A 10415-nucleotide genomic window follows, 5' to 3' on the forward strand; every position below is an offset into this window, starting at 1 on the left:
TATTTATATATATGTGTGTGTGTGTGTGTGTGTGTGTGTGTGTGTGTGTGTGTGTGTGTGTGTGTGTGTAACTTCTGTCGGTGCTGTGCTTTTGGAAACCGAATTTCCCAGAGGAACCCACCCGAGGGATTAATAAAGTTTTTATCTTATCTTATCTTATCTTATCTTATCTTAAAGTATGCTGATTCTGATATATCTATCAGATAGTTTGGGGCTCTGTCCAAATTTTACAGGTGCATGAATTTAAATACCTTTTTCAGCGTGTTCTTGACAGATGGCTAGGTTCCCAGTGGCTGCATCATGCCATATCCCACTGCAAAACATAGTGTATGTTTACATTAGACAGTATGTAACCAACATCCTGGCAGTTGATAGAAAACTAACATTTACAGGAACCCACAGGAACCTTACTCCTCCCAAGTATATCCCTTTAAATTAATTGAAATTAGCAACACAGGGGCACCACAGGGGACTGTCCTCTCCCCCTTCCTCTTCACCCTCTACACCACAGACTTCAGCCACTGCACAGAGACCTGCCATCTTCAGAAGTTTTCTGATGACTCTGCGGTGGTTGGATGCATCAGCAGGGATGATGAGACAGAGTACCGGGCTGTGGTCGACTCCTTTGTCACGTGGTGTGAGCAGAATCATCTGCAGCTCAACGTGGCAAAGACCAAGGAACTGATCGTGGACTTCAGGAAGACCAGGAAACACTTGACCCCTGTTTCAATCCAGGGGGTCAGTGTTGACATTGTGGAGGACTATAAATACCTTGGAGTACACATTGACAATAAACTGGACTGGGCTAAAAACACCACAGCACTTTACAGGAAGGGCCAGAGTCGTCTCTATTTTTTGAGGCGACTGAGGTCCTTCAACATCTGCCAGAAAATGCTGAGGATTTTCTATGAGTCTGTGGTGGCCAGTGCGATCCTCTATGCTGTTGCATGCTGGGGGAGCAGGCTGAGGGTCGCAGATGCCAACAGACTTAATAAACTGATCCGTAAGGCCAGCAATGTTGTGGGGATGGAGCTGGACTCCCTCAAGGTGGTGTCGGAGAGGCGGATGCTGTCCAAGATAAAGACAATGTTGGATAACACCTCCCACCCACTCCATGACATGTTGGTCAGTCACAGGAGCACGTTCAGTGAGAGACTGAGATTACCGAAAAGCACCACTGAACGACACAGGAAATCATTCCTGCCTGTGGCCATCTCCCTGTACAACGCATCCACTTAACACACTGTTTGCTGCTACAGCTACACATGTTTCTTTTCCAACTATTTATTTATAAGTGACTTATGTATGTATGTATGTATATATATGTATATATTGTACTATTCTTAGTTAGCGTATTGTCTGTCTTGTCTTAATGTTGGTTTAAAATGGAGCACTGTAACAAAAAATAATTTCCCCCAGGGATCAATAAAGTATTCTGATTCTGATTCTGATTCTGATTCTGAAATTATGCTGAAGTATCTTGACTTGCATCAGCTTTAGTTAGTTGAACAAAAAAGCCTAACACCCGTTGGGTGATAACTGGTTGTTACACAGTACACTAGCTTTTCATAAAGCAGTAGAGCTGTACTACAGTAGGACAAATTCATAAACAAAAGCTCCAATGAGTGTCAGTGAGTGTTGAAATATTGTGATAACATGATTTACGGGACATTGTATTTCCTAAGTGCTGCTTCATCCTTGATGAAGTGTGCAATGATTCATCCATCAAGCTTTGTCAGGTGGTGCAACACCACTGGCAAAAAGTAAGCTAATAATGTTGCATATTATGTACACATTTCAGGGCGTGCTAGTATGACGTTATAGGATGTGAATCACACCTGTGTATGAATCAAGAGGTACACTGAGGAGTGTTTGAATACTAAGGAACATTGTTTTTATAAATATGACCATCTTTTACAATGTACATGATCTTGCAACCTATGGTGGTAACATTGGTAGGTTCTTAATAATGTTTGTATTAGTAAACATTACATTTTTATTTCAGCTTGCTGTTAGAAAAATGTAAGGCTACTTCATGCAATCTTTGGTTGCGAAGAATTATTCTGCATATTCTCCAGATATGAGTTCCATAAAGCTCTGAGGTCTTACTTTGTGTCACGTATGCACTGGGTGCCATCCCAGCCACAGTAAGGATCTCTGGATAACATACAGTCCTGGCAGGTATCTCCATACTGGGAGCAGTCTGCTACATCAAGTTGGACCAGTTGACTTCCATTGTTCACATACAGCTTTTTCTGTAACGATGGACAAGTTTTCTTAATGTACTCGGCCATTTCTAAACAAAAACAAAAAACTCCACTGGAGTTAATTTACAGATCTAAGTTTGATGTTCCTTTTCAGGAGCATCTAAGTTGTTTTCCATACTCACACACCTATATGGTTTAGTGGAGGATATATTGTTCTGTAGGGAACACTGGTACTCACAGAAGATGGGTGAAGGATGAAGCTGATCTGTTCTGTGTAGTTGAATGGTCGAAACTCAGCAATGAGAAAGGTATCATTTTTATTGTGCAATACTTTATGAATTCCTCCATTGTCTGCGGAAAACCACAAAAAGAAGCAGGGATGATACTAAATATTAAAACCCATCTAAATTAGAGATGGCACGATACCACTTTTTTATGTCCGATACCGATACCGATATCATAAATTTGGATATCTGCCGATACCGATATGAATCCGATATAGTGTTTTTTAATCAACAAAACTGTTTTTTAAATATCTTGCTGCATTTTGTATAAGTTCATACTCAAGTTTAAAACAACAAGTACACTAAAGCTATTCTGTTATACCTGTATGCAAAAAAATATATTTCATAGTTCAGCAATACTGATCAATCTAATAAACTTAAACCTACACCATCCTCCCTATTCTGGTATTTTAAAGAGTACTTAGCATAAATATTAAGCAACCTAACTAATAGGGTTCCAACTCCCAGCAACAACAAAAATAAATAAATAAAAAATAGGGAACCACCCCTCACGCTCCACCTCATGATGCTTAATCAACGTAATCAACCTTAATTTGATGCAGTGTGAAAAAAAAATGCACAGAAATCAATTATTTTTCAAGAAATATTAAATAGATTCAACATCTTTCTTCAACAAAATTGCAGACTGCACAGATGGTACCTTCCCAAAGGAAAAAGTACTATAGCTTACTAGGGTATATATATTAGACTTAATAGTTACTATATACAGTAATTGACTTCTATTCATTTTACATCAAATTAAAACTTTGGGTGTCAGATAATTATTTATTAAAAGCTAGACATTTTAAATGAGAATAAGAAAGAAAAGTATGTCTTTGTGCCCCCTTTTCCCTGTTAATGCCCTATCGGCCCCCCTGGCTAAACTTTGCTAGATCCGCCCCTGCACAGTTACCAGCGTCAGCTACGTAGAAAAAGATCCTCCAGTAGAAAGTAATATTAAATACATTCTAACAATAGCTGATCAAGCTTAAATGTGCTGCTGTTGTTCAGCCGCTGGTTTCCTCTTTCTGGTGCAAAGTGGGCCAAAAGCAAACTAGAGACACGGACTCGCGACAGAAAAGCCGATCAGCTGATCGTTAAGCAGTTTCATGATTGAAGTAGCAGCAGGAGAGCGAGAGGCAGTCGCTCCATATATCGCTTGTTAAGCTTAACGCAGGAATGCTTTACAAACATTCAGAGATGGACTTACACACTTGCTTTACTTCTCTCGGGATAACTTTGTCGGAGATGAAATGCCGGGTTGCTAGCGAAGCTCCACATGCTATCCAGACCACCGACAGGTCCCGCATGCCACAGCCGCTCTATCACGTGATGCATACTGCTCCCATGTGCTAACGTTCTGAGGTGAGTTACGGCGTGTTGCAAGTTTTGTGAGGTGCTTTCGTGATATTTAATGGATCGGATTACATTTTTTATTTTTCTCTGATATCCGATCCAGTAATTTAGGTCAGTATCGGACCGATACCGATACGTAATATCGGATCGGTCCATCTCTAATCTAAATGCACAAATGCACCTCAGCCACCCCACTCTCTCTCTCTGAGGTTCTGTTAATTTTTGGTCTTCAAACTCAGGTAAACCCGTTGAATAATATTATATTCTTTTAATACATTCATAATTACATGGCTGTGATCACAGCACCTCCCGCATCAATCAAGGAGATTTGGTTACTGCACTATTTTCGCCCTGAGGTATGATCTCAGATATACACAAACGAACATTATAGCATATTCTTCTTAGCATTTTTACTACTTCAGATTATTGTTTTTACTCACTTAAAGATAAGAAGATAACAGTGTGGTGACTGGTTCTCCTGTTTGGTGAGCCATCAATTTGGATGTGAGTATAGCTCTGGTGATTGAAGAGAAGAAGGCCAGAGTTTCCCACAGGATGAACCAGCTGCTCCATCTCTGAAGTCTTTTCAATCTTCTTCAGGGTTTCCACTGGAAGCTTGGTGCTATCATCAACGCACTGAAGAAATAAGGTGCTTAACTTAGACTGGCTGAACACCAGATGACTGGTCAATAAGCCTGTAAACCTCTGGTTTACTTTTTCGGTTTCCAAATGACTGTTTTAAAAACAAATCTAAAACCTTTTAATTTAGTTTTTTAATTAATTTAATATCGTAAAGGTGAAAGAAAATATTTAAAAGCTATTTTTCACTCAGTGACTACACTTAACCATTGGTTTAAATTATAATAAAGGGCTATTCTATTCTTGTCTATATACTCCGCCCCCCCAAAAAGGCAGGGATCTTCTTGTGATGGTAGCCGTTATTAAATTTTTCACTTTAGACCAATTTGAATATTCCATACCGTCCTTGGCCTGTCCATCTCAGCTTTTGTGTAGCCTTTGAATGGGGAGTTTGTGAAGATTTTGTCAATGTCTCCTATTGTGTAGATGCAGACAGCACTCATCCCCCTGCAGGGAGACACATTGTAGGTTTGTCTGAGACATTTGCAGCAAAATGAGTAGACTGGTCCAAGGTAAAAAAAAAAGAAAAAAGAGAGAGAGTTGAAAAAGCAGCTGACCACACAGAATGAGAAAATAAGAAACTGGTAGGGAACGGCTTAAAAAGAACAAAGTGTCCTTTTATCATCATGAAAGGATATTGTTTGGAAGTTTGGAAGCAGATGATTCGATTACACAAATAGCTAGTCACAGAAACAGAGTAAATTATAACTATATCATTATTATTAGCATCAAAATAAATATCATCAGAGTCCTACCATTCATTTCTAAAGAGTGCATAAATCTTTGTATCCTGCCATCGATCTGCATCCACAGTGGAAACATCCACCAGTTCAGAGAAATGCTGTTTTCTGTTACGATCTCCACAGAAGAGCCTGGCATTCATTTGGGATGTCCAGGTAAACTGCAAATTGTTCTTGGGACCACCAACATCTGCCTAGAAGCAATGGACAGTCAATCAGTCATGATGTATTTATGTTTATTTAATTTTTAATGTTGGTGGCACTTAATATAAATTTTCAAACTATTTTGGTCTTACCATGCAAACCCGGGTCACAAAGGGGAGCCACATTTCACGGAACAGTCCATTGTCTTTGCTTTTCTCCCTATAGAAGCCATAAAGTCTGTTCTGGGAGGGATCCTCTTCACGTTTGCTGAGCACCAATCCTACATAATGCTGCTCTAAACATTGAAAGACAAAATATTTATTTGAATCCAAACATTTAGAGTGATGTGATTTCACTAAATAAGGTGTCTCTGGCTCTAACTTTATGAAAATACCTTTATCGTGGTTCTTTGGCCGCACTATTGCTTTACCAAATTTCTGAATACCAACAGATTCATCAGATCCAGAGTGTGTTATGTAGAGAGCTGCACTCTGTTCAGAATCTGGAAAAAACAGTTGCAAATGAAGGTTTTATAGGGTTGAATATAATAGCAATAAGAAAAAGAAACAACCTTTAGAATGGATTGAGTTGATTAAAGGATGTTAGTAGTTTTGACAAGAGTACAGACTTTCTGCAAATTACACAATCATTGAAAACAAATGAATGAAATAGCAGGGATTCATCAGGAGATTTATTATAGAGCATCCTCATGTAGAAAAACTCACCTATAAAAACTGATGGTTCACCCTCCTTTATGTTAAATCTTTCTATACCTTCTATTAAGTTTTCGATATTTTCAGAGGAAAGGCACATGGGGGCCTCCACTGTTAAATCCTATAAAAGAAAGCACAGCACATCTTAATGTATGGTCCCCTCAAGATCGGTGGTGACCATGGTGGCCATTTAGAAGTCGGCCATCTTGGATACAACTTTTGTTTTTTCAATGGGAAGAGGGCCATGTGACACATCAAACTTATTGGTAATGTCTCAAGAAAAACAATGGTGTGCTTGGTTTCAACGTAACTTTATTCTTTCATGAGTTATTTACAAGTTTCTCTTTGTTCACAGCCATTGACATGTCAAAGAGGTTAACACGTGAGGAGCGCATCAAAATCATGTTGATATCTGGTGAACGCAGTAACCGGGCCATTGCAGCAGATTTCAATGCAAGACACCCTACGAGACCACCCATCTCCCATGCTACAGGCAGCAAACTGCTTGCTAAGTTTCGTGAAACTGGTTCAGAGTTGGATTTGCCAAAATGTGGACGCAAGAAAACTGTCACTAATGTCCTAGCTTCATTCAGCAAGAGCCCACAGTGTAGCACTCACTGCATGTCACTGGAGAGTGGCATTAGTCGAACATCCCTTTGGCGGATTAGCTACTCACAAATGGCACCCTTACAAACTCCAGCTACTGCAGCATCTCAACGAGGATGACCCAGATCGGCGCACAGAATTTGCAGAATGGGCAAAACAAAAATTGCAACAGGACCCTCAGTTCACACAGAAGATTTTGTTCAGTGATGAGGCAAACTTTTATGTGAATGGTGATGTTAACAAACAAAACCACTGCTATTGGTCTGACACTAACCCACATTGGATGGATCCTTCCAAGGCTGTTGGAACAACAAAAGAGATGGTTTGGTGTGGTATATGGGGACAACGATAGTGGGTCCATTCTTCATCAATGGAAACCTCAAGGCCACTGGATATTTGAAATTGCTACATGATGATGTGTTTCCCTCTTTATGCACTGAAGCTGGCATGTTCCCTGAGTTTTTCCAGCAAGATTGTGCACCACCACATTATGGGTGCCAGGTCCGAGCATTCCTAGATGAACAGTTTCCTGGAAAGTGGATTGGTCATCGTGGGCCAGTTGAAGGGTCATCTGAAGGCAATTGTCTATGGTGTGAAGATATGAGATGTGCAGCACCTGAAACTACAGATACTGGATGCCTGTGCTGGCATTTCTCCTGCGGTGTTACTATCAGTGTGTGAAGAGTGGGAGAAGAGGGTTGCATTGACAATCCAACACAATGAACACATTGAACACATTTTATAAGTGGTCAGAAACTTGTAAATAACTAATGAAAGAATAAAGTTACGTTGAAACCAAGCACACCATTGTTTTTCTTGTGACATTACCAATAAGTTTGATGTGTCACATGGCCCTCTTCCTATTGAAAAAAACAAAAGTTGTATCCGAGATGGCCGACTTCTAAATGGCCACCATGGTCACTCACCACCCATCTTGAGGAGTTTGCCCCCTCACATATACTAATGTGCCACAAACAGGACTTTAATATCACCAACCATTCCCATGTCATTACGGTGTATCCATATAAATGGCCCACCCTGTATTTGTGGTGATGTTAACAGTTCTCAATGACAATGATGCCAGTGTCCTACCGTGTTACAGCAAACCCTTTCATTGCCATCTGTTCCACACACAAACAACTGGTTAGCATCTTTCTTCCGGTGGACCAAAGTGATGTTATAGCTGCAATCCTTAAAGACAAGACAAATATTGTTTGTTATATTTCTTCAGTGGTCAAACAATCAAATCTAACCAACTAAATTTGTTTGTTTTACTTACATGTTCACTGCTTATGCTGTTGCATTTCTCCCACTGCATAAACTTGTGGCTCTATGTAGATATATGATGCAGGACTATTACTTTCCCATGATATTATTATGAATATTATTTCAATGATCTCAGTATAATCATTTACTGTGGTTGTACAGATTTCTACTACCGTCTTATGGTTTTGAAAGTTGTAGGTATTCAGGTATGATTGTCCAGCAGCTAAAACAGTGTCTGATTGGTCTTCTAAAAGAATCTGTACAGGTGGGTCATGGGGAAGACTGAACCGTGTCATTGCTTTTTCTAAAAACAAACCCAGCAAAAACAAGAAAAGAAAGATAAAATGTATGAATGTATTATGAGATTCATCAGGTAAACCCATAATGTAGTATCATAAACAACAAGAATGATTTTTCGCCCCTGGAAGGCAAGGAGTATGTCATCAGTTCATTTTATTTATCTGTTTGTTAGTAGTGCAAGATCCACATACCCATAACAGTTTGAGCTGATTAAATTTTGTTGAAAACCAGGTCAAGATCACACCAAATGTGAAAATCTTTATATTACGCACAATTGTTTTTATGGATCCTCTCCAAACTTCACAACAATATACACAACAGTATAGAGGTTGAATAAGTGTTTAGCCTTGAACTTCATTGTTAGTACCCAGTATATACATATATTTGAAATGCTTGATGCATGTTAGTACAGGTCTCCTAAGAATGAAACTCAAACACTTTGGTGATCCTATTTCTGCCATCCCTCTTGCACTTTTTTGTAACTCCAAAAACCATTGGCCTTGTCTTACAGTGAGAATAATAATGATAATCTTATGGTTTTCTTGCATTTTTAAAGGCACATTCTTAACTCTTTCCCACATAAAGATGGCATTTGTAAGCAACAGGTGTCCAAAGATGTATTGTGTCTACTTAAAGTAGACAGTGGTAATCCAGTTTTATTAAGTAAGATGTAAAAAAGCTGAACAAAGTTTTTTCCCACACTACTGTCAATATGAAAGTGACACTGCTTTACATGTCCAGTTACTTCTTCAAAAAGAGGTTTATGGTAGCATTGTTGGTGCTGTTTTGAAAACTTAGCTGAAGGGAGAAAATGAAACCTACCCTCTGCAGTTGTCAGAAGAGTTTACCATTGCTTACATAAACAAAATAACAAGTGCAAAAAGTTTCAGTTAGATGAAGTCTGACACTCTACTAAAATATCACGTTGTTCTGTTAATGTTATACAGATAAACTTTTTTGAAATCTTTATTTAATCATTGAGTCCCTTAGCATTAAAATCGTGGGAGACCTGCCCAAGAAAGCACGTCATGAAAAGATTTCAGAAATATAATAAACGGCAAATAGACTAAAATAAAGTAGAACAAACAAAAACATTTTTTAGAAATAAAAATTGCACTCCACAGAATTCTTCAACTCTTTAACTTTTGAACTCTATCAGGGAGACAAAACCAGTGAGACTGCGTCTTGTAAATGTTACGACGTACGAAGGGCACCCACCATAAGCAGCTGTCTGTGCACGATAAGAAATTACATAGATAAGCAGTTTATCCACTTTGTAAATAACAATATGCTAATGCGTTTAGCTAAACGAAGTCAGTGACGTGCACTGGAGGGTGAAGTAGAGTTTTGTTAATATTGTCAAAACTTAAAGAACTATGATACAGGGACAATGTGTAGAACATAGTCTTCACAGCCATTTCTGTCCAGAAGAGGGTGTGTAAAAGCTCTCTTTGCCTTTATACGTATCATTCCTAATTTCTTTTGTAACTATAGAAAAAATAGAAAATAAAAAAACAACATCTAAATCTAAACCATCATCCTGCCAGTGAGTCCTAACCACTACTCATTGTTGAAAAAATTGTCCACAGACAAACAAAGAAACATTGTAAGGCACAAAGCTGCCTTCTGTCCAACACATCGCTTTGTGGTTAACATGGGCATGTTGTCCTCCTCTGACGATAATGGAACTGCATAATACGGACTGTACGTTTGAAAGAAAGACTTGATGTTTTTTTCCTGAATCACAATGACCAAGTCATTTAATACATATTCATTCACCTCACTGCATACTTTAAAGCGCTGATAAAAATCCCTTCGCAGTCCCTTTTAACTTTTTAGCATTTGATATCTCATAAATGAAGAAAAATCATTTCCTTTTTTTACCTTTTTCTGTGAAGATCATCCTCGGAGAAGGATCAACGTTCCCCATAGCCAAATTACAGAGATGTAAAAATAACAAATATGTCGCTAATGAGAGCGTCATCTTCGTCGTTACTGTCCAAAACAGTATTTCCGTCCCTAATTACTTGCCCTTCACCTCGATGGAACACATTCTCTGGAAAAAATGCACTCAGGACTTTGGAGAAGTGCATGACAGCTGGGGTGTAGTTTACAGTCAGAGTCTCTTCGCCCGCCCACGGGCACGAGGAAGAGAGGTGT

The 10415-nt window shown here is 39.0% G+C and overlaps 1 protein-coding gene across 3 annotated transcripts in view; it reads right to left on the bottom strand.

Moving 5' to 3' along the window:
• LOC101466477 (uncharacterized) overlaps positions 1-10415 on the bottom strand; it is a 35715-nt gene extending 25300 nt beyond the window's left edge. The window contains exons 1-13 of one of the 3 annotated variants that reach the window (XM_004539737.5): positions 10140-10415; positions 8129-8259; positions 7969-8019; positions 7782-7880; positions 6096-6204; positions 5765-5872; positions 5523-5665; positions 5242-5420; positions 4828-4933; positions 4288-4483; positions 2446-2558; positions 2110-2255; positions 252-313 (exon numbers count right to left, since the gene is read on the bottom strand). In XM_004539737.5, coding sequence (XP_004539794.3) covers positions 252-313; positions 2110-2255; positions 2446-2558; positions 4288-4483; positions 4828-4933; positions 5242-5420; positions 5523-5665; positions 5765-5872; positions 6096-6204; positions 7782-7880; positions 7969-8019; positions 8129-8259; positions 10140-10239 — 1543 coding nt within the window. In that variant the 5' untranslated portion in view covers positions 10240-10415. The remainder of the gene's footprint in view (positions 1-251; positions 314-2109; positions 2256-2445; positions 2559-4287; positions 4484-4827; positions 4934-5241; positions 5421-5522; positions 5666-5764; positions 5873-6095; positions 6205-7781; positions 7881-7968; positions 8020-8128; positions 8260-10139) is intronic. The other 2 variants (XM_004539738.6, XM_004539739.6) reach the window with 2 other exon arrangements.

The sequence above is a fragment of the Maylandia zebra genome, linkage group LG1, assembly GCF_041146795.1.
Source record: "Maylandia zebra isolate NMK-2024a linkage group LG1, Mzebra_GT3a, whole genome shotgun sequence".
NCBI classification, from domain to species: domain Eukaryota; kingdom Metazoa; phylum Chordata; class Actinopteri; order Cichliformes; family Cichlidae; genus Maylandia; species Maylandia zebra.